At 36.4% G+C, this 23717-nt stretch overlaps 2 protein-coding genes across 8 annotated transcripts in view; both read right to left on the reverse strand.

Moving 5' to 3' along the window:
- Positions 1-3850: 3850 nt before the first annotated feature.
- Positions 3851-11210, reverse strand: LOC308683261 (pannexin-3-like). 4 transcript variants are annotated; one of them, XM_081353620.1, is made up of 6 exons: positions 10928-11210; positions 9769-9960; positions 7782-7924; positions 5742-5956; positions 4898-5631; positions 3851-4429 (listed from the first exon to the last, which is right to left on the reverse strand). In XM_081353620.1, the coding sequence occupies exons 2-6, from the start codon at positions 9950-9952 to the stop codon at positions 4371-4373; spliced, it is 1335 nt and encodes a 444-aa protein (XP_081209746.1). In that variant the 5' UTR covers positions 9953-9960; positions 10928-11210; the 3' UTR covers positions 3851-4370. The 4 variants fall into 4 exon arrangements, with proteins under 4 accessions (XP_081209746.1, XP_081209748.1, XP_081209747.1 ...); XM_081353622.1 differs by lacking the exon at positions 10928-11210 and adding an exon at positions 10606-10678; XM_081353621.1 differs by lacking the exon at positions 10928-11210 and adding an exon at positions 10171-10371.
- A 1791-nt stretch (positions 11211-13001) lies between these two features.
- Positions 13002-23717, reverse strand: part of LOC308683761 (homeobox protein PKNOX2-like) — a 76651-nt gene continuing 65935 nt past the window's right edge. For all 4 annotated transcript variants that reach the window (XM_081354471.1, XM_081354473.1, XM_081354472.1 and 1 more), the window contains 8 exons: positions 23175-23346; positions 20674-20859; positions 19264-19399; positions 18807-18904; positions 16752-16871; positions 16458-16534; positions 16104-16282; positions 13002-14355 (listed from right to left, as the gene is read on the reverse strand). In XM_081354471.1, the coding sequence (XP_081210597.1) occupies positions 14114-14355; positions 16104-16282; positions 16458-16534; positions 16752-16871; positions 18807-18904; positions 19264-19399; positions 20674-20859; positions 23175-23346 (1210 nt within the window). In that variant the 3' untranslated portion in view covers positions 13002-14113. The remainder of the gene's footprint in view (positions 14356-16103; positions 16283-16457; positions 16535-16751; positions 16872-18806; positions 18905-19263; positions 19400-20673; positions 20860-23174; positions 23347-23717) is intronic.

Genomic DNA, 23717 nt, shown 5'->3' on the forward strand with positions numbered 1-23717 from the left:
GTGTTGGGCCTTAATTGGATAATGGGAACGAATCACTCAAGAAAGGTTTCAGATAAATGACTGCAAGCCTTACGAAATTCTGTGTAATTAGAGGTGGGATGTCACTCGTCTTCTGTTTGACAAAAAAAAGAGTAAAGGTGACATACTCAGTACTATTCTATTTTCACAGTGTTCCTCATCATTTATCACACATTAAGTAGGCTGAGCGTTACATTTCTACACCACTAGCATCACCAAACCAAAAAGGAAAAATTAAGGCTGTATCCGAAATTGCACCATATACCCTCATTCTCACTTGACATTATCGAGTGCACTCAATCCATCCCATAATGCACTTCAAAAACAAGTGTATAACTGATATAACTGTATAACTGAGCGTACACTCAAACACTATAGCCGCTAGAATAGCCTGTGAAGCATCAAAAGATGGCGTCCGCAGCACTTCTGGTGCATTTGTACAGATTCACTCACACCTTATTTGTGACCCTGGATCACAAAACCAGTAACAAGTCGCACAGGTATATTTGTGGCAATAGCCAACAATACATTGTATGGGTCAAAATAATCGACTTTTCTTTTAAGCCAAAAATCATTAGGATATTAAGTAAAGATCATGTTCCATGAAGATATTTTGTAAATTTCCAATCGTAAATATATAAAACAGTGAACGCAGCACAATCGCAAACATAAATGGAAAACTTTAAAGGTTATTTTCTCAATGTTTCGATTTTTTTTGCACCCTCAGATTCCAGACTTTAGTTGTATAGTACTGTCAAATACTGTCCTATCCTAACAAACCATACATCAATGGAAAGCTTACTTATTCAGCTTTCAGATGATGTATCTCAATATTTTAAAAAAAATGACCCATGTGACTGGTTTTGTGGTCCAGGGTCACATTTGTGGAGTAGGTGAACATGATTTCACCAAGTATGTTCCTGGATCAACATTTTGTTGATAACACTGATGTAGAGTGTAGCCTACGTTCAAATATAATATGTTTTACGTTTTTATGTTTTTAGTAGGCTAAAAAAAAATGGATTTTTCTTTTCTTTCAAGCAGTTTTGCAAAACATCCTCTTCTACCAGTGGATGAACAACAAACGCATAGTAGGCTAACGTTACCAACCCAAACTCACGCTTAGGCCTAGTCTTTCTTGCTACTGTGACAAAAGTGTGCATCCAATATCCGTGTTCACATCAGTGATATTATGAATAAAATAACGATAATTAACATTTTTAATAAACTAAATAAAGTTTGTAAAGTTTACTTAATGTACAGTTTACTTAACATATTCTCTAATTTTCCTTTTTTCGTTTTAAGTCGTTAAAAACAGATGAACTTTCTAAAAAGTGTCTTCAGCACGCACTTTTTAAATGCGCCTTACCTTGAAGCCGAAGCCCATAACGACTCCACGACTTTGTGGAGACCTTCACTATCCTTTCGATAACACAACTTCTGCAAACATGCCATTTTAGAGCAGAGGAATGATAACACGACTTTAAGCTTCTGACGCGAGCAGCGCCATCTATGGGTCAAAACTGGTGATCAAAACTGCGATTGGAATACGACAAAATATACAACAATATAAAAATGTACAAATTTAATAATAATGCAGTGTACATAACCATTCATCAATTAAAACTATTCATGAAAAATATTACAAATCTTCTTTTCCAAGTATACTGTTCTCTTTTCTTGTGTAGCCTACAGTAGTGGAATTTTCCCAAAATAATACAAAAATAAAACAATTACAAATATATAGATTTAAATTAGTTATTATTTAAATGTAATAAAACATACACAAATCCAAATTATTCATATTAAATGTAATGGGACGTTCTTTTACGTTCTTTAATCGTTATATAACATAGGCCTACATCTGGCTTTAAAGAGTTTAAGTACAATGTTTAAAAAGTATAGTTTTTGGATAATGATGATATGCATATTCAATGATAGTTAAAGCAATAAATGTTTCCTTGTCTAAGCAATCACTATGCTTCTCCATACTTCTCTATAGGTTCTGCCTTGAAACCGGTAATCTTCATTTGATATATAACTAAATTCTGCCCTCATGTGGACATAGTCGAAATGGTTTTTACTTTTACTGGGTGACATTGCCGAGTGAGTTTTCTCCTAAAATCCCTTTTAGACTAAGCCTAAATAGGCCTACATAATATCATCATCAATTGTCTGATGAATCAAGGTCTTTTATGCTTTCCAGTCTTATCTGTTTCATATTAATGAGTGGGCTACATATTATAGCATAAAGGCTACAGCATAATGGCTTTCTCCAGTTAGTGTTTTTGTATTTTTGCCCTTTCAGGCTTCTCTTCTCTAGAGCTGATTTACTATTTGCAGTTTCGTCCTCACCTCTGAGAAGACCATTATGAAATCCTCTGGGCAGATCTCTGCTTCAGTACTCCATCAAACTAATCGAGTTTCTCCTGGCTTTTAGCAGGCTCATTAACTCAACCCTGATCACAGGGCAAACCGGCTTGTGTCACAAAACATGCTATTGATGAGTGACCCCTCCTCTCCGTCGGTACCACAGAAAATAACAAGTCCTCAAATTGTTGTACGAGTATATGATGCTGCAAAAATAGCATATCATGTAAGTCGTCGTTACTCATGATTGTGCGGAGCACTGAGTGTGAGGAAAATATGAGCAGCTGTGACCCCCTTTCATGGTTGAGTTGAAATTGTTTATTAGATTTAAATGACCAGCATCTAATTTTCACTTGCTCAATAAGATCCAGACTGTTTTGCCTATTGCCCTCCTCGGGTTCTGTCTGTGGCCATACTGTGAGAATAAAGTGTCTTTGAGATCAAACATTGGTGCAGAGCAAATGGATCTCACGCAGAGAGGGCAGCAGATGGACTGGGCATGGGAACAAGGTAGCATCTCTCCAAACAGACTTTCAATGAGCCACAGAAAACAGGAAGAGGCCGTTGATAGTAAATGATATGAAGGACACTGGGCCTTTTCTCCACTGTCTATCTATTTCTATAAGTGTGATAACTTACCCCAACCTGACATTTTTTAACAATACCGTCATCCTGAGAACAAAGTTCAGCATTTTGGTTACAATCTGCCTTTGTTTTATACTCCTGTCTGAATGTGTATCAGTGTGGTTTTGATGTTTACTCCGGAGCTGTAGCAAAAATATCACACTGGAATTTTAGTTTGAAAGAAAAAGAGTTCACTAAAATGAGCTTTGTGACAACTTACCCGTGTGACAACTAGTCCCAGTCATGTTGACTATAAAATACTGGATAATGGTGATTTGCTATAAATATTGTTCTAAAAAAAAATGCTGTTGTCCTATATCTCCAAAATCTTGACTGGAATGTCTCGCAAACTTACTGTTATGTAGATGGATGTACTGTAGTTTTATTTTAGTGCTCCCAATATGTCAGCAGGCCATCATTTCCAGTGCTTGGAAGTATGAAACTTTAAGTAGATACTGTAAACTTCAAGTAGGGGGACAGTAACATCTTTAAAACATAAGATACGGAGCTATGGTCCACTGATAGCTCTCATGGGAACAGAAACTTCCGAAAGTCTGGCAATTATGGGACACGTTAATTCCCAGGAGGAGGTGATATTTCTCTCTAAGGTACAGGATATGCTGTACTATTCTGCAGGTATAAACACTTAAAATATGTTCACTTAATGTCTTATTTAATTTTATGAAAGATAATTATTCTAGAATATATATGCTACCATTTAAAAGTTTGCTGGTCGGTAAGATTTTTTAAAATGTTATATTACTGTTTTTGTAAAACAGCGATATTGTGAAATATTAGGTTTTCTATTTTAATATTTTTTTAAATGTAATTTATTTTTGTAATGGAAATGCTGCATTTTCAGCAGTCATATTCTTATCGGTGCAATTTTTTAGTGTAAACCATGATACATTTTTTCCCTGCTGAATAAAAAACTTTTGAATGTTAGTCTATACATCTGTGTATGTGTAGAATGTAGAAATTAACAAAGAAAACACAAATATAAACAATTTTTATTTCACCTACTTACAAAAGAAAACAAAAAGTCAAGTAAAGAATCCAGTTTCAAAGAAGTATAGAATGCACTCACATCAGATATAATCAGAATGAAAAGAATAAATAAAGATATAACAATCAAGTTTATGAAGGCTAGCTATTGGAGGCTTTTCAAATTGTCAATACAGACTTTGGGTTTTTATTCCTGAGGTGATTTGTTAAAGAGATCCATAGGGATTATATTAAAAGAGGAGTTGTAGCTATTGGATGTTCTTGCACTGTCTTCATCTTTATTTATCTCAGAGGTTTAGCTGTTCTACAGGGGCTCGAATATGACAGTGCTGGTTCAGTCCATTGCTGGTGCTTTAGGCAAAACAACATGTTGTAGTCTCCTTCAACTCATGGTACCCCTGGTGGTTAGGCTCTGTAAAGAGACAGAGAGTGCTGTTAGGGGCATCAATTTTGGGATGTTAAGTGCCAAACATCTTTTGTCTAAAATAAAGTGCACAATGCGGATGCTAAAACTTTTGTTTTTCATTAAAGCCTCCTTTAGAATGAATAAAATAGTTTCATAAGTACAATTTTTGTAATAGACTTGCAAGAAAGTGGTATGTATTAGGCCCAGATGGACTTTTTTTCACTGATTTTAAATCAAAGTCTTTGGAACACTATATATTTTCAAGAAATGACACATTGTGTCATTTTGTTTTACCACATTATCTTCAGTTCACACAAAATATAATGATGTTCGTAGACACACAAATGCTCAGTGTCCAACATCCTATATAACATATTTATGTCACTTTGATGAATTTCTGAACGTCCCATATGACAGCCACGAAAATGCCAATGAGCACGATGCGTTTAAGGATATAGATGAGAGTGACTGTACCAAGCGTCATGTCTTGTTCCACAAGAGGGCGCTGCTCTGGACAGTTCACTGCGTTTCCTCTGGCTGCTCCCAGCACAGTCATGATGTCTACAAGATTGAGCTTTCCCTCCTCTCTGGCCTCTCTCATCTCCTCCTCGAGCTCCTCTCTGGCCTCCGCCACCTCCTCCGCCTGCTCCTCTGTCAGCCCACCCTTTGACCCCTTTAACCGAGGAGGCGCGAGGGAGCACACAGCCCTAAGGCGGCCGTACGATTGCAGCTGCGCTACGTTGGCGCGTAGAAAGAGGAGCAGCACGTTGAGATCGTTCAGCGGGCAGCCCAGTTTCTGACCGCTCATGAGCCCCAATCCGGGCAGCACCTCGTAAAGGGAGAGGAAGGTTGTGTCCCAGCAGAACAAACGCAGAAGGCTAAAGAGAACAATAGGAGCTAGCAACACATACACGGCACCGTTAGCTACGCTAATGACCTGGAACACAAGTAGGCCAGTCATTTTACACTGAACTAGCTCAGGCACCCAGGGCTGGTCACGGAGGAGGCCGGTGCGCACGTAGCAGCTGAATTCGTCTTGCAGAAAGGCGGAGAGGTGGAAGTAGATTAGGTACAGGCACGAGGCGGACATGAAGGTCAGGAGCAGGAAGCCTCGCAGGAAGAGCATGCTGACCAGGAAGTAGGAGCCATGCTTGCACTGCATGTATCTCTCCAGCAGGGGGTACTCAAAGTACCGCTTGCGCTTAGCTCTAAAAAGACAAAAAATAAAAAGATTTTTTGGTTTAATGTTTGGAAACACCAACAACAGCAAAAAAAAAAAAAAAAAAAAACCTTCACACTAAAAAAACTGGGCATATACCTCTCAAGCTCAGCCTGAAACTGCAGTGGGTTTTCTGACTGTTCTTTTAGGTCCAGGATGCTCTGGGCCAGGCGGACAGAGCGGTTGTAAGACTTGTCCAGTTCGTCGATGATGAAAAACAGGTCAGAGGTCAGACTGGGCACGGCTAGATACCGCCAGATCACAGCTGGCAGGTACATCATCATGGCCATGACCAATAAGGAGTACGGAAACATCTGCACAAGCAAGAGAACAATTGAGTACAGTAGTATCTATCTATCTATCTATCTATCTATCTATCTATCTATTCATTTATTTGTAATATTAATATTTATTTACTTAATGTACTTATGCATTTTATTTACTTATTTAATAAAAATAATGCATTTATTTATTAAAAAATAAATTCTCTCAGATTTATAATAGAATTAAAATGGACACAAAATAAAAGTGTTGACAAAGTAAATATCAGGGGCCGTATTCCCAAGGAATTTTAAAGGAACACTCCACCGTTTTTTTTAAATAGGGCTTATTCACTTTCTTTCCTACATTTAGCAAATGCATTTTTGTTTCAGTGCATGCATTGTTTTAGTTTGACAGGGTCGGCGCTAGCTTAGCTTAGCATAATGAATGGAATCCTTTGTTGCCAGCTAGCATGTCCTGAGTAAAAGTGATATATAAAAAAAAAACCCCACCTAATTACTTCTTGTGGCCTGCGTATTCACAACAAGTACAAATAGTGATGCAGATTAACACTAGGCGATTTCCTAGGCAGATATTGACTTATATATTAAGGACTATATTAGGGGGAAGCACAGGCGAAGCACTGCTACTTGGGCGTGATATCTCTGCAATGCTATAACAATGCATGCACTGAGACAAAAATGCATTTGCCCACCTATCTAAAAGTAGGAAAGAAGGTGAATAAGCCCTATTTCAAAAAACGGTGGAGTGTTCCTTTAAGGCTAAAAGTAGCTCCTAACTGGCGAATTTAGGAGCAACTCCTAAAAATAATGGCCGTGTCACTCGTAACTTTAGGACTCCTAATTTTTTTGACTAAGAGTAATTCACGAAGCATTTTAGCCCTAAAAGTAGCACCTAAGCCTAGGACAGCTTAAAAGAAGTCGAGAGGACTCCTAACTCACTAAGACTAATTCACAAACCGCTTTTTGTGGCATTTCACGTTGCGATGTTTTAAAATGCGTATGCGGCGGCAACGAGCTTCCAATCGTGAGGGAACAATTTTGCATCGTAGGCATAACAAGGGATGCAATAACGCCACCAACAACAACCAAAACTAGGCTACTCATTGCATGTAAACTAATTGTAACGTTTCATTGTGAATCAAATTAAAATGTTCTTCTCTTTGCAAACGTAGGCAGAGGCATATAGTGACAGATTAATTCAATAATGTTGCAAAGATATTGCATCAATCCATATGTTTCATTAGGCTACTAGGCTATTTGTTTTGCCTTACTCTTTATTCATTCAGGCTATTTATTCAGTTATTCATCATCTTCCGTCCTTCGCACTACTTGTGTAGCGCACACATTCTCAGACCTATCACTCATCATCGTAGGGGAGGTGTTTGGAATCATTCCAGCATTACAATCATCAGCCAATCAAGGTGGTCACTTCAGTCAAGCTCGTGCATGAGTAATGACGTCATCCATAGCAACGAAGACTCACTCTTAGTTTAGGAGTTGTCATTTTTCTTTACTAAGAGTAGGTCTGAAACGCGTTGTGAATAACTTTTAAGAGAAAACTCCTAGCTAAAATCTTTTAGTGCGATTTAGGAGTACTCCTAGTGGTAAGATAAAATGCTTTGTGAATACGGCCCCAGATCCATAAACTACATTCAGGAATTTGTTTGAGACAATGGGATATCTTCTGTAACTCCATATAAAATCACTTGTCTCTTGTTCAGGAGAAAGCAAAAGACTTGAGAAAATGTTTCTATTTGCTCTGAATTTTATATGACGTTTGTGGGTCTCATTTGTGATGTACTAAGATATTTAAGAGGTCTCATTTGTGATGTACTTTCTGAATGTTTTTACTCACTTTATGCACCCACAGTGAACGTTCTTCAAAGTTCCCATCTGTGTCAAACTCATGGTGCATGAGAGAGTCCCAGCAGTACGTATCCACATATGCTGCCTGCTTTAATGTGAAGTTGTTGGGAGGAAAGCAGCTAATCTGTGGGCCTGGGAGGGAAAACAGAGAAATGAACATGCTGAGATATAAATGACAGTGTTCTACAGAAGCATCACTTGTTGCTGTGTAAGTGGAGAGGCTGGGCAAGAGCTGGGTGGCATGTCTGTAATAATGCTAGATCTTGTCCAGGGACACAGATGGTGAAACCACAGAGGCTGCCAGGAAACACCCTTCTGCGGGGAGTTTTGCTTCCTGGGTGAGAGGGTGTGACCCAGCTATTGAGAGGAGGCCTACTTTATATTGACCACTTAAACATCTGTGTCACTCTCCAAAACCTACAGTCAACCTCCAATTTACTGACTGAACACAACATGCCCCACACCCACGGGCCACGGCTATTATGGATAACTGAGCTCCACTGAACATCTCTGCAAATTATATGATACCGAAGTTCTTCAGACCAGGAGAGATATTAATAGACATCTGAGTTTCCTAAAAGTTTCAATCTTAATCTATTTATGTAGATACACTGCCATTCAAAAGTTTAGGATCGGCAAGATTTTTTATGTTTTTAAAAGAAGTATTTTCTGCTCACCAAGGCTGCATTTATTTGATTAAATATACAAAAAAAAAATAATAAATAATAATAATCTTTTGTAACATTATAAATGTCTTTACTGTAACTTTTGATCAATTTAATTCATCTTTGATGAATAAAAGTTTTGATTTCTTTTATTTCTTTCCCCAAAAAAATGTAATACAAATTCTTACTGACCCCAAACTTTTGAAAGGTAGTGTTTAATGTTACAAAAGCTTTCTATTTCAGATAAATGCTGTTCTATAGAACTTTCTATTCAATAAAGAATCCTGAAATAAAATGTAAATAACTGTTTTCAACATTGATAATAAAAAGAAATGTTTCTTGAGCATCAACTCATCATAATAAGGAATGATTTCTGAAGGATAGACTGGAGTATTGATGCTGAAAATTCAGCTTTGAGCACAGTAATAAATTACACTTTACTATATATTGACATAGAAAACAGCTGTTTTAAATTGTAATAATATTTCACAATATTACTGCTTTTTTTATCATGAAATGCAGCCTTGGTGAGCAGAAGAGACTTCTTTTAATCTTACCGATCCAAAACTTTTGTGTATATAATCCTGCATTCTTTTTTGCAACCGGCATGTGATGTAATTTTCTTTCCACTGTAAAGTTTGTGTTGATGTATCCTAACCAAATAACCTGAGTGTTGTCAGACCACGTTCAGAGCCAGAGAGGATCAGTCTGCTTGCCTTGCACGTCTCAGTTTAATTAGCATATCTTCTCGTTAGTCTGAAATAGAGAGCTGGGAAAGAGCAGACTGACTGTAATTACAGGCCCTTGTCATCTCTACACGTCTCTCTTAATCATCCTCATGCCAATTAACATCTGTGTGAGCTGATTGCAGACCAGCTCCAGAGGAACTGATTGCAACCTCAAAGTCAACTGCCTACACAAAACAGACAGTTCTCTCCAAAGCACTGTTGGCAGGAAAGCTCAAGTTGGTGGCATTTACAGCCAGCAATTGGCACCCATACCGTTCAAGTCACTAAAGATATCTCCCCTGAAAGCAATTCCAGTTGGTTTGCAATGTCATATAAATTGATAATAATCATTAGCAGATGCTTAATTCTCATATTTCACCAGTTTCCCTTCCCGAGTGCAGTGCAGATAGCGCTGTCACCTCAGATGAACACTAATTACATCCAGAGTTCCATCAGCCCAGCCCCTCAAGCTAATGGTCAGTCAATTAACTCAAGGGTCTGGGAAATTACTGCAGTGCCAGTGTCGCTCTGATGTCCTGTGATTTGCGCACGGAACACTAGGGAGAGAAAAAGAGCTGCTAACCAATTGAAATCTCTCTGGCAAAAGCCATGGACACCAGAAGGAGCGGCAGGCCCACGGAAATGAACTTGATGACTTTATCCAATGGCAAATCCAGCTCCAGGTGTCGGATGCGACCGTCCCCATTACTATCCCTCAGCAGGGCATCAGAGAGCATCGCTTGGGCGGCCGCGTTGGCGATAGACATCCTGCCAACTGTGGACGACAACAGAAAATCAAAAGGATATTTCTGGTAAGCAGTTTCTTGGTTTAATTTATCACATGTGCTTTCATTCATATTGACACAAAACAAGTCTATTAACATCAATATGAATGCATAAGGGACAACTTAAGTTATCAAGAAGCACTTTGACTTTGATGTGGTTTAATAGCAAATGTGATACAAGAACACATGATGAGCCTTACTTGCATGATAAAGTATCAAATCAAGCCTTCCATGAAATTATTCCATTAAACAGTAATTATGTTTTCCATTAAATTCGTTAGCAGCTATCCTAGTTCTTATTAACCAAAACCTTTGATGCACTGCCACTTTAACACAATTTTTAGATTGGGCTGTTAGCGCACAACCCAGCGTTGTCGACTTTTTAAACACGTTTTAACCCAGGTTAAGCGCCGTTTTTAGTCCTGGGATATGAAAAAATGCTGGAGCAATAAACAACCAATCATAAGCAGGTCACAAAAATTGCCACGCGCCTTATTTCGTGGTTGACCGTTTGAGGAGGAGGGGGGGGGAACAAACGGAAAACAAGTTAATTTGAGTGAAGAAGATCGAGTTGTATTGTTTTGTGGTCCGAAAGGTCTATTCAGTAGAAAATTTGTATGGCAGGCTATACTTACAGGAACAAGAGCGAGACACTCATTTATTTAAACAAGTCACGTGCTGTATTAGCGCGAATGACACCGATGTCTCGAATATGCAAACAATAACTAGACTACTAATACGAACGTTAAACGGGTAGCGTCACATATTCGTCCAATCAATGATACAGACACGACTTGTGAAATGTATAAAAAAAACATAATATGCGAATAAGAACATTAACCTGTTAAATGTACAGTGTGAAACCTGATTAATTTCTTACTCCGTATTAATGCTTTAGAATGAAAAAAAAATGAAGTGTGAAAAGCCCTTATTTGTGTACAGTTGCTCTTACAGTACCTTATGAGCTCTTGTCCAGTAGAGGAATGTATTGTGGATAAATCCAACGTTAAACTGGTCCTGGGACTGGAGAGGAGAGGGATGCTGGCGTGGATCTTAAATACTGGAGGAGGTCTGAGCAAAATGAGAGGCTGTACTGGGCTGGGTTACTTGGTAATTAAAAGAGCCAGAGAGGACCTTTTGAGCCTGCTGTGCTGGGGTAAAAGCAGAGAGGGTGGAGATGGCCTGCAGGTTTACTGAATTCCCTAACATGCTCATCAGCCCAGTGGCACCAATCCACTTCAAATGCACCCGGCCGGCTATGTGGTTTTTCTTGCCTCTGTCATTTCCCAGGTTATTAATACTCTCCGGCCCTGAACAGCCCTGCCTGTGCAGCCATGCTCAAGAGTGCGTACTGGACTGTCACAAACACTGCTATTTCAGATGCATACAGACCTTCACGAAGTTTAGAGCTCACTGGAAGGCTGTTTAACCCATTCATGCCCAATAATGTTAAATTGAACACACTGTACAGCTCTTAAGTGGAACTTATTAGAAACAAAGATTTCGATGATTGTGAAGATTGAGATTGAGGAGTTGGAAATCTGAGTAAACATTCTGAAATGGCAACATGAATTAAAAACTTCCATAGGACAGAATCCAGCAAGTTGTCTACGCCTATGGAAGGTGTTTAATAACATCTCAAGTCAGCCAAAAATATTCACCAATGAAATAAGAGCTGTATTTGCCAGTGGCCATGAATGGGTTTTAAAAAAATCCTTGCAGGAAATCATGAGGTTTTATTTTTATTCCTTGTTTGGCAGCTAGAGATTTTTATAAAGCCTAACTTTGCCTTTTGGGTTATAGTTATTTAGGTTACACAAACATAGCGATTTGAGGAACTTTAAGAGGTCTTAAAGCTGAAATCTTTGTATTACTTCTACAGACCAAAAATACACTTTATTATTTATGAACATTATGATGCTTAAATTAAACATGACAGTAAGCATTTCCAGAATTAAATAGTTCCAAGCAATACAATCCTACTGTGGGTCTGTTTATCTTTTGTAAAAAAAAAAAAAAAAAAAAAATTGTCACAACAAATGAGTATATTTTTAGTTTTTATTAATATTTTCAATTAGCTTTTTATTTAATTTTTTATGTGCTTTTGATATCAATATTTGTAAATAGCCTATCCTATTTATTTATTTATTTGACCAGTTTTTATTTTTATTTTATTTTTTTATTTCCAGTTAGTAATTTAAGTGATTCAACTTGCCAAGAAAACATTTATCATTTTCTTTTTGTTTAAGTTTGTCTAATATTTCTAGTTTACTTTATTTCAGTTAACAAAAATGTTGGTAACACTTTACAATAAGGTCTTACTTGTTAACGCAACACTATGGAACTTTTCCTCTTCGGTCCCCCTACAGGTTGGAAGCGGAATTGTCCATTACCGCTGTCGTAAATAATTTAGCCTACTGTCGCACGCACGCCCACTGTTTATCTAGCACAATGAATGATGTCCACAGACAAGGTAGAGTATGATGTATGATTTTATGAAAGTATGATGTATTGCGACATCAGAAACGAAGAAAAACAAAATGACTATTGTAACGCTTGCCGTAAAGCTAGTCAAATTTGTAGTTTTCTTATGTCTCATTAGAACTACAGAAACTCAACCAGATCTGGCAGTCTTACATAGCAGATAAAGGACCGCAAAGCGGAGGCATAAGTGCCTTTCACCCTGTTACGACTTGATGAACCACTGAAATGATTTTGGAAACATTATTTTAAGGTAAATAATGTTACATAGTGTTGCTTTAACATGAAATAACTACATCAATACATTTGTTACAGTATTTATTATTCTTTGCTAATGTTAGTTAATAAAAATACAGCTCTTCACTGTTTGCTCATGTAAGGACAAAGAATAATACATGCTGTAGAAGTCACCTTATTGTAAAGTGTTTTAATATGTTTAGCTTTAGTTCACAGTAACAACCCAACAAAATGGTGAATATTATAATTCAGCAATAATTTGTTTGTATTAATTTGTACTAGCATTCGGTTGCAAAATGACACCCAGGTCCAGTAGAGTCATAGTTTTTAATTATCAAAAATGGTCTACTGAAACACAATAGATTATGACAACAATGTATACAAACAAATAATTAAAAAGCTCCCCTATCATCACTTGCTCTGGAAGAACAATTAAAAAAAACAACCAAGAAAAGGATAATGAGAAACATGTACTTCACAAAGACCAACTGCAATAACATTCAGAAACATCCTCTGTCTTTTCTAAACATCACATCAGACACAGGTGATTAAATCTGTAGACACAGTTAGCAGAAAAGCTCAGAAATATCTTCACAGTTTTTTGTTTCGTCCTTCACATAAAATAAAGAGGGGCGTTTCAGGGTGTGATACGCACCTGTAAATATGTCTTTTTTTCCTGCAGTGTTCTTCAGTAAACTTCATTTGTAGGTCCTATACGGTTTCAGAAGGGCACGAGAGTTTTGTTCCTCGCGTGGAAGAGATGCTTGGCACTGGTCGAGTCTTTCAACATGCGTTCGCCTTAAACAAGGCTGATGTTTATTTGCTCAGCCGGCGAATCCAGCGGACAGCATCCTTGTTGATTGTGCCACTGCCTTTTGACAGTTTATAAAATAAATATGAAGTGTCCGGGTAAAATGCATCACTATCAAATGTACATACATTGTGCTGTCAGGCATTTAGATTGTTTGCTTCTTTTTTTAAAACCTCAAAGATTGAATATTTTGTTAAATCTACAAAAAGGAAAAGGAAATAAAACATGCCTAAAACATCCACTCATTGCATGGTTATCAATATGACTGTAAGAGGGTAGACATCATGTCATGCTAAGACACCTGAGAACCAAAGAGACATAATAAACAAAGTAAGGCTTAAATGCATTATATGAATGTGAGTAGCATGACCAGTTGCTTGACGGCCCAATGTACAGTACGTTCTTTGCACAATGTTCTGTCCTCCCTCAAAATCTCACTTTAACATGAATTTTAGCTATTCATCAAGTCCAAAGCAGGCCCCTCCTCTTCATTCCGATTGGATGATCCATGGCACTTAGTGTCCATTGGAAACCATTCAGGCAGTGTTGAGATGTGTTGCCATGGGGATGAGTAAGAGTTAAGTCAATTATGTCATTTTCGTCGATCTGATCCTTTATTCGAGTCCTTCGTTGTGATTGAGGCCCAGATCTCTCCGAACCATCTGTCTGCCTCCCTCGCTTTCTTCGTCCTCTTCTTCATCTTCCTCCTCATCGATTCCCTCTTCTTCCTCCTCTTCTTCGTCGTCCTCTTCCGTGCCGTCCATGGAGTCGTCAGTTCCTCCCAGCATGGCTTGCTGCATCGCCAGCGTGGCAGAATCAGAGGACAGAGGCTGCAGGCCGTCCATGCCCAGAGAATCTAACAAACACATGTAGAAACACAGAGTCAATTGCAAAAAACGTATTACATATAGCTCCAGTTTCACAGACAAGGCTTAAGTTAGTCTGATTTAAAACTGATCTGTTTTAACATGTCAATAAATGTTAATAAAATACGTCATTTGTAATATTTTTTTCTAATGAACGTTTATAAAAACTACTTAAATGTCCTAATTGAACTAAGGCCTAATCCTGGCATAATGTCAGCAACACACTTCCATATATATATATACAACTGTTTAAAAGTTTGGGATCGGTAAGATTTTTGAAATGTATGTAAAATAAGTATCTTATGTTCACGAAGGCTGCATTTATCTTGAATACAGTAACAACAGTAATAAAATTGTACAGTAATTCAATTTACAATTTAAAATAACTTTTCTATTTTAATATAATATTTTAAAATGTAATTTATTCCTGTGATGGCAAAGCTGAGCCTTTAGAAATCACATGATCCTTCAGAAATTATTCTAATATGATGATTTGGTGCTCAATACTATTTATAAACTTTAAAATAGTTTATAAACTAAAAATTTTGTAAACAATTTTTTTATAAACTTTAATAAACATTAAAAAGGTATTATAAACACAAATAGAAATGATAAATATCTTTAACTTTACTGTCACTTTTGATCAATTTAATGCATCCTTGTTGTTATATATATATATATATATATATATATATATATATATATATTAGGGCTGTCAAATGATTAATCGCGATTAATCGCATCCAAAATAAAAGTTTGTTTTTACATAATATATGTGTGTGTACGGTGTATAATTATTTTCTATATATAAATACACACACATGCATGTATATATTTAAGAAATATTTGCATGTATATACTGTGTATATATATTTATATTATATATAATTTATACACTGTAAAAAAATTCTAACCCTCCCAAATCAAAAATTTCAAGTGACCGATAACATCTACATTTTTCAATTGGCCCAAGTGAAATTCTGTAAATTATAAAATTAAATTTACAGATTTTCACTTGGGCCAATTGAAAAATTTAGATGTTATCGGTCACTTGAAATTTTTGATTTGGGAGGGTTAGAAATTTTTTACAGTGTATTATATATAAATATTTTATATATAAATAACACATTCTTCTTAAATATATATGCATGTGTATGTATTTATATATAGAAAATAATTATACTCCATACACACACACATATATTATGTAAACACAAACTTTTATTTTGGATGCGATTAATCGCAAGTAATCGTTTGACAGCACTAATTAATATATATATATATATATATATATATATATATATATATATATATATATATATATATATATATATAAATACACTGTATTATTTGTATACATATACACGCATATATTTATTTATTATGAATCATATACACGCATATGTATACAGTATGTATATATATATATATATATATATATATATATATATATATGATAAATTATACAAAATATAAAGATTTATATATGTATAATTTCCATTTATATAGCTGCAGTGGGACATTCTGGAAATTCCTGGAATTTTGAAATTGTGATTTTAAGTCTGAGGATATACTCAACTCAGAGAGAAATATAATAAACTAATTTTGTAAAATCACTAAATGAGTCCTTTAATGATTCATATTTTGTCCTTTTTAATGTCTAGTATTCAGTTCCGTATATATAATATCTAGTATGTTCATAATATCTGCCATGAGATAATATGTTGATATTACTGACTGTCTGAATTGTTTGCCGAGTGGGATCCGTGTGTCTGCAGGACTCCAGCTACAATGGAGTCGGGCCAGAAGCGCTGTGTGGGTCTGTGCTGAGATTTCATCTTCTTGGCTTTGGGGGCAGGGTCAGGATTACTGGCATCCAACATGGGTTGCAGTATACGCCTGCGGGCATTGATAAACCTTTCAAAGAGAGACGAGAGAGAGAGAAAAAACGACACTGATATAAGACATATACCAGGATTTTTATTTGATAAAATTTGCAAATCATAAACAAGGTTTGTGATTTTGTTCGTGACCATTAGATGGCGCCATTTTGCTGTGGATTACACTAATGCAACAAACTAGTCATTCTTACCAGTTGTTCACCTGTAATAAGGTAAGATTTGTTTGTGCTGCGATTTGTCTTTTCTCATCTTCTGTAGGATAAGGATGCTGGAAAACAAAATTGGGATACAAAAATGTTATACGGTATTGTTTAAATGGTGTGCCTTTATTTTTAGTCTTCTGAGGTAACTGTATATGTTTGTCTTTATCTCTTTGGAGTGAGATCATGAAATCAAGAACCAGATATGATTGAAATGCAGTGCATTTTAAACTCCTCTTTGGCTTGTAGGGCAATAATGGGAGAGGAAAACTTCCTTTTTCTCACCATGAGATGCTGGAAGAGCCAGGAACGCATAATGTTTGTGGCATGTTTGGGAAGGACGCCTCGTTTGTTTTTTGATTTCTTGTCATCGGCGTCCAAGAGTGAGGACAAGTCCAGGTTCACCTTGGAAGAAAGAGAGAAGAGAGACGAGAAAGTGAGTGGGGGAGAGAAAGGGATAGTTGCCACGGAAACAAAGAGAGTCGCCAGTCACCATTTCTTTGGCAAGGGCAGGAATGCCTTCAGTCACCATAGCAACGCAATGGGTAATGATACCTAAAATTAAAGCCAAGGAGGGTGCATTTACAGAAGCCTTTCATCAACTCCAAGAGCTGCAGAAAATGTCGTCAATTTTTTTTTCTTTTCATCAAACTTATGAAGAACGATTAATGTAAGGCGAGCGAAAATGCAAGAGTTTGAGAGTGACTATTTAAAGGATGCGTGCTAAATTAACTATTTATTTTCCTTTGGTTTACGGCATTCTGAGACTGGCACATTAACATTTCAGAGATGTTTAAGATGCATAATCTACGAGAGCTCTGTGTGCGAATAAATAAATTAATAAAAGAAGAAAAGGAAAAATTAACATTTCCACTTTGAAAATAGGGATAATTAATTTCATGCTACCATTGCCACTGAAAGCCATAAAAAGCAGCAGCTCCCCACTGATTTTAAAAATTTTAAATAAATAAATAATAATCAAGCTCTAAAAACAACCTCCTCATTACATTTGCAGCTGGGTGTCATGTGGTTCTTCCCCCATTCCTCTACTCAAAATACACACACACACACACACACATTGGGGGAGAGTGTGTGATTCAGGAAGCAGGGTGAATTAATTGGAGGCTTCATGCAGGGGTATTATTACTGAAAGCTTGTCGGAGAAGTAGCTACGGGCAGAACTCTATTCCCAGCTTGCGTGTAGTGAAGCACCTCGGCCCAATGTTGGGGATCCGCACAGGCTCCAGCTGTCTGTCAAACCCTGACTAACCTGACTCATACTTGACAGCAAAGAAAATACTAACTAACAGCTCTAGATTTGCTAAATAAACTGCATCACGTCTATACTTGAAGCAACCAATGCGTCATGAGGTTATCTATGAGCATTAATGTGACACGTCACCTTAGGGGTTTTGCTAACAAATGGACCAATCAGGTTTAGCTCTGACTAAGGCAACAGTTAAATTAAAATAACATTAATAAAAAAAAAAAAAAAATCATGCAAAGTCCATTATTAATTTACATTGTGGGATAAATATATAAATTATATAATTAATTACTATATGTATATATATTAGTAATTAATTATGGTTAATATGATTACTCTGATTTATTTAAAAATGATTTTTTTATATACAGTGTATGTGTGTATATATATATATATATATTAATATAAAATATAAAAATATAGATAATGTATAAAAAATATAAAATAAAATTTTATTTTAATTAATAATGAAATAATGTTTGACAAATAAGTTTTAAATTAATCAATTATCCCCCCCCTTTCTGGGTCTTATTTGTGAAGAGAAAGGATAACAAAAAATCTGCATAATCTTATGTAAAACAATTATGTAAAACAATTCATAAATTGCATCCACTTCAATGGGGTTGAACGTATGAATGGAGTTATTAATTATTTACACCGAAATTTGTTCAGCTTGTGTTTTATGAATAAGGGCCAATGTTAAATTTAAATTAGTAGGCCATAGACATCATAAGCAGACATCAAAAATGATCAAAATATGCCACTGCAACTGTCTGAAGCCATGTAAATGCATAACAAATAATATTTATGTTTACATTTGTAAATAATTTAGTAATATTTCATATAGACAGAAAAAAAAGTGGATGGTGTAGAATGTAAAAAAAAAAACAGGGAGTCCGTAAACTGAAAGCATCAGGCTATAGAATGCTTCTTTGCAACAGCAGTGATTCCTTGTAGACATGGTGTTGTAGTCTAGAAATAATTCACCAGAATTAGTTGTGAAGATACAGCCCTGCAGTTTCTCTGCATCAAAGCAGAACAGCAAGTGTTGTCTGTCAAGCGGTTTCCCTCACCTGATTGTTTTGGATTTGGATGGTTCCCTGTGGTAACCCCTGGGTTAACACCTGCCCCTGTGAGGTAAGCATTGCCACCGGTTGATACAGCGTCCCACCTGTGGGAATCAGTCGAGGACACAGGACTGAGGTTATTACAGACTCTACCTGCCTGTTGTTGAAATACTGTAATGCCAATTCACCTCCTGTTCAGTGTTCACTGCACCAAAATAAAACAAAAGGGTATTCGGAACGGATCAAGAAGAGAACAAGGAGTTCTTGTTTTACTGCTAATTAGCTCGATTTCACAGTAATTAGACATTCAGTACTCACAATGGGAGTCAAATTAGTCAAAGAAAAAGCTATACAAATGAAGATAATGTGCATTACTTTCACGAATTTGGACAGGAAAGCTGTTCCGAAAGCTGAGATCTCTGATTTTGGAGCGGGCAAAGGGACTGATGATTGGCCTCCTCACCTGAGACCACCTGAGAGTTGATAGTGGTCATGGCAACGTTGTTCTGTTGCAGCGAACCGGCAGGGACTACGATCCCAGAGGGGTTTATCGTGCTGGAGACAGAGGTGAGGGATGGGGATGAGTTTTGAAGCAGGTCCTGGAAATAGAAATTAGTGTCCACATGTGAATTTCTTGGGGAATATGACTTTGAAAGAAATGTTGTGAACATGTTATTTATTATTTAAATATTATTTAAAAGAACCCAATATAAATGAACACACAATAATTATGCCTGTAGATCATTTGGGGGCTTTTCTCAAAAAATACAATACCATTTAACAGCTTGGGGTTGGTAAGATTGATATTAATGTTTCTGAAAGAAGTCTTTCTATTATACAGAACCATGCACATGACATGAGGACCAAAAAATATGTATATCGTGGCCATGAATGACTAATACGCCAGCATTCTTTCCCTCGTTTTAAGTAAATCATGCACACAATATAATAATTCATTGCCTTGTTTTACTAAATCTCTGCCGTGTTCTAATAATTTGTTTCCTTTTTTTAGTTCAGTCAAAATGAGAGAACGAATTAGTTCAATATGGCTGGGATTTACTAAAACAAGGAGATTAATTAAAACAAGGAAACTAAAGGCGCGTTCATACCAAGGATGATAACTATAAAGATATAGTTCTACAAATCTTTCTAAATTTTAAAGATTATCCAAAGTCCACCCCACAGCTATAACGATAACGGCACAGAGAAACGATATCGCTGGAATCACTTTCAGAATGATTGTATCTAGCCGATGAACGATAAAAACATTAACAGCCAATCAGAATCCATCCTGCTGTAACGAGCTCGAGCATTTAGACAAGCACGCGCTATTATTCTAGATTCTAGATGAAGTTTTGCGCTTAAGAAACATTCCTTATTAACATAACTGTTGTGCTGCTTAATATTTTTTGAATATATTTTTTTCAGGATTCTATGATAAATAGAAGTTCAAAAGAACAGCATTTATTTGAAATAGAAATCTTTCGTAACATTATAAATGTCTTCAATGCTACTGTCTTTCGATCGGTTTAATGTGTCCTTGCTGATCCCAAACTTTTGAACAGTAGAACATATGTGATTAATTCCGATTAATCTGATCATTTGATTGCCATTTTAATTCAGTTAGAATTGATTGACAGTCCTAGATAAAACATCCAAAAGTGTGTGCTTTAAGTCTTCTCACGCAGAGGTCAGCAAAGTTCAGCAGGAGCAGCAAGGGCAAGCCAGATGTGACCTTTTGCATCCCCGGGAGAAGAGCTTGTGTTCGTGCAAGTGTAAATGTTACTGCTGTGAGAGTGTGTGCATTCATATGGCACTGTGTTTATGTGTTAGAAACAACCTTTAGCCTTTAGACTGAAGGTCTGTCAGTCACCTGCTGCAGACCGAGGTTGGTCTGTGATGGCGAATACGGGCCGCCCAGGTCGTTCCGTAGCAGATTGTCACTGTGCATCTTGGTCTTGAGGCAGGTGATGTAACGGTTGCAGAAGTCTTTACAGAGCTCGTTCACCTTCTCCAGCTCCAGGAGGTGGATCCGCAACACCTGGATCGCCTTCACCATCTGTGTCACAGTGTTGGGGGTAACGCATTACAAGTAACGTGAGTTATGTAATCAGATTACAAGTAACTAGTAAAGTCCTTGTGTTGAGAGAAATGTTGTGTGCGCTTTGTAAACATAAGGGTTATTGTAGTTCTAGACTAAATGTGAGCATTTACTCATCTCACTTGCACAAAAACATATTCAGTATTTCTCAAAATAAATTAAAACTGAAATGCAAACTCAGGATATAACGCAAAACTGCAATAATTTTAGGTGATACAAATATACTTTATGTATTTAATCTCACTTTATTAACCAATGTCTTTGCTGCTAACATTCGATGATCCAATTCAACGATATGAAATTGACTTTAGTTTAACATCACATTTGTTTCATTTTTTTATTTTTTATTTTTATGGCTGAAGTAAGAGTGTTGAACTTTCTTCTCCTGCATTTGTTTGAAAGGTTTGTTTGAGCTGCACCCTCTACTGTACAGGTGTAATTTTGCTTTTCCTTCAGCCTGAGGTTTATTCATTTCACTTTTTCTAATGAGGGGCCTTTACATTTGCCAAAAACAGAACCTTTTTTTTGTTGTTATTAAAAAAACAAACAACCAAGCCAATCCCAGGTTAGAAAAAGTAACGTAACACATTTCTTTCCATAAAAAGTAACTAAGTAATGCAATTAGTTACTTTTTTAGGGAGTAATACATTACTTTTAATAAAAGTAACTTTCCCCAACATTGCTACGTCAACACACAAAAATGTATACAGGAAGCAGTTTACAAAGGTGGTCTAAACCAGTGTTACAGGTATTTTACTGATATTTACGTATATACAGTACATACTATTATAGTATTTATTTAGCTTGTAATTTTATATTTTCAGTTTTCATTTTAAATTTTAGTTTGAGTTTTAGCTTAATTTTTTACTTTCTATTAGTTTTTTATTATATTTAGCTATAATTTATAATTATTTCAGTTTTAGTTCTTAGTTTTACTTCAATTTCAACCTCAACATTTCAAGTTTTTAATAACATTTTTATAATTAATTTAATTTAGCAAGATGCCAGTACTGAAAATGAAATTTAAGATACAGCATCAAAACAAACAAAAAGAGATGATACAACCTACAATAAATAAATAAATAAATAAATGTATTATTTTATGTATTTATTCATTTATTCATTCATTCATTCATTCATTTAAATACCAAATGGAGGATTTTGGACTTGAAGTAACATCTGTTCCTCAAACTAAGCTATAAGAGGAATTCAGGATACTTTGAATATACAGTATTGTCAAGTCAAGTCAAGTCACATTTATTTATATAGCGCTTTTTACAATACAGATTGTTTCAAAGCAGCTCAAACAATTTTGCACTATGATATGGGTCACTTTATTATACTTTATGGTGATTTTTTAAATTTATATATATAAAAAAAGGGCAGCCAGGACATTCTGGAAAAAAAGATTAGTAAATAGTAAATAATAAAGGAATTTCATTTATTAAGGGAATTATTTACATAACCTTTAAAAAAAAAAAAAAAAAATCTGAGCTAGCCAGGCCTCCCTGCCACTGCTTGCCTGGTTGCGTTGCTTAATGCTACAAACACTTTCGAGTTCTGCTGATACAGTTGGACGGGACTGAACTTTCAGTTCCAACTACCCGGCATTCAAATAGTCACCGCCCAAAGTCAGAACTCAAGGACGACCAAATGGGCTAAAAAATGCTTTGCCAAGGAGGAGATAAATCTGCCAATTACTGCAGCTCGTTTAATCAGGGCTCAGTGCCATCTCTCTGAGGCGAGAACGAAGCGCAGCGCGGGCGCTATAACTGTCGCGGTGAAGAGTTAGTGAACGGAAGACTCGTGTGTGTGACCAGTGTGTCGTAAAGCACACAGATGCAGAGTTAATTGACTGAGCAGCGCTAGTCGGCCGAGTGCCCCGGTAATGATGAACAGTGACCTTTTTCTTCCTCCTTCCCTTAATTTCTAATTACTGTTAACTGTCTTGCAGGGCACAGAAGAGAAGAGATGATGAATATGAGGGAGAGAGTTAAAGGAAACGAGAACAATAGAGGGGAAAAAAAGAGCTACGGACTAGAGGGGGGCCAGTGTCATTGTGACTAACACCTCTGACTTTTTATTTTCAGTAAAACATTGTTTATTCCTAGTCGTTTTAATGATATTTTCAGAATTTAAAGTACACAGTGCAAATATGCCAGCAGAGGGCAGTGCAAATATGACATTTAGGTACAGGAAGTAAACAAGTTTTTAAGAGCAGGTAAACAGCTGAACTTGACACAAATAAAGCAACGAGAGACATGAGTGTTTACCAGGTTGTCTAGTTCAGGGTCCTCACTGAAGAAAGGCTTGTGGTCCTGCTCTTGCTGGTGGACGAAGTTCTCGATGTCGACGTCAAAGCTGGCGGAGGTGATGCATTCTGAGCCCTGTGTTGCTTGCTCACACTTCTCAAACAGCAACGCCAGAAGAGGGAAAAGAGGATGTCTGCCGGACAGAGAAAGATATCATATTTAATTATATTACGGTATTTTTTACAGTATTCATCATTTACTGTATCATTTACTGCTGTATGAGCATAATAATTCTTATTAACCCAAATCTTATCCTATCTTATTTTGTATATATCTTTCAACAGATCATGTTTCACATATTCTGAAGGAATTAAAGAGTATATACTGTGGATTACACAGTAAGCCATACACCAGTATTTAATATAACCAGTTAAGAAGAAAATAACCAGTTTAATTGGTTCAGTCAGGACAGATGACATTACACAGCAGAATATATAATCTTTGTCATCTTCATTTGATTGTAGGCATAAGCTCTGTCTAAAGGTTTCTTCTAGCAAGTTGACA

The sequence above is a fragment of the Scardinius erythrophthalmus genome (genome assembly GCF_964197995.2).
Source record: "Scardinius erythrophthalmus genome assembly, chromosome: 23".
NCBI classification, from domain to species: domain Eukaryota; kingdom Metazoa; phylum Chordata; class Actinopteri; order Cypriniformes; family Leuciscidae; genus Scardinius; species Scardinius erythrophthalmus.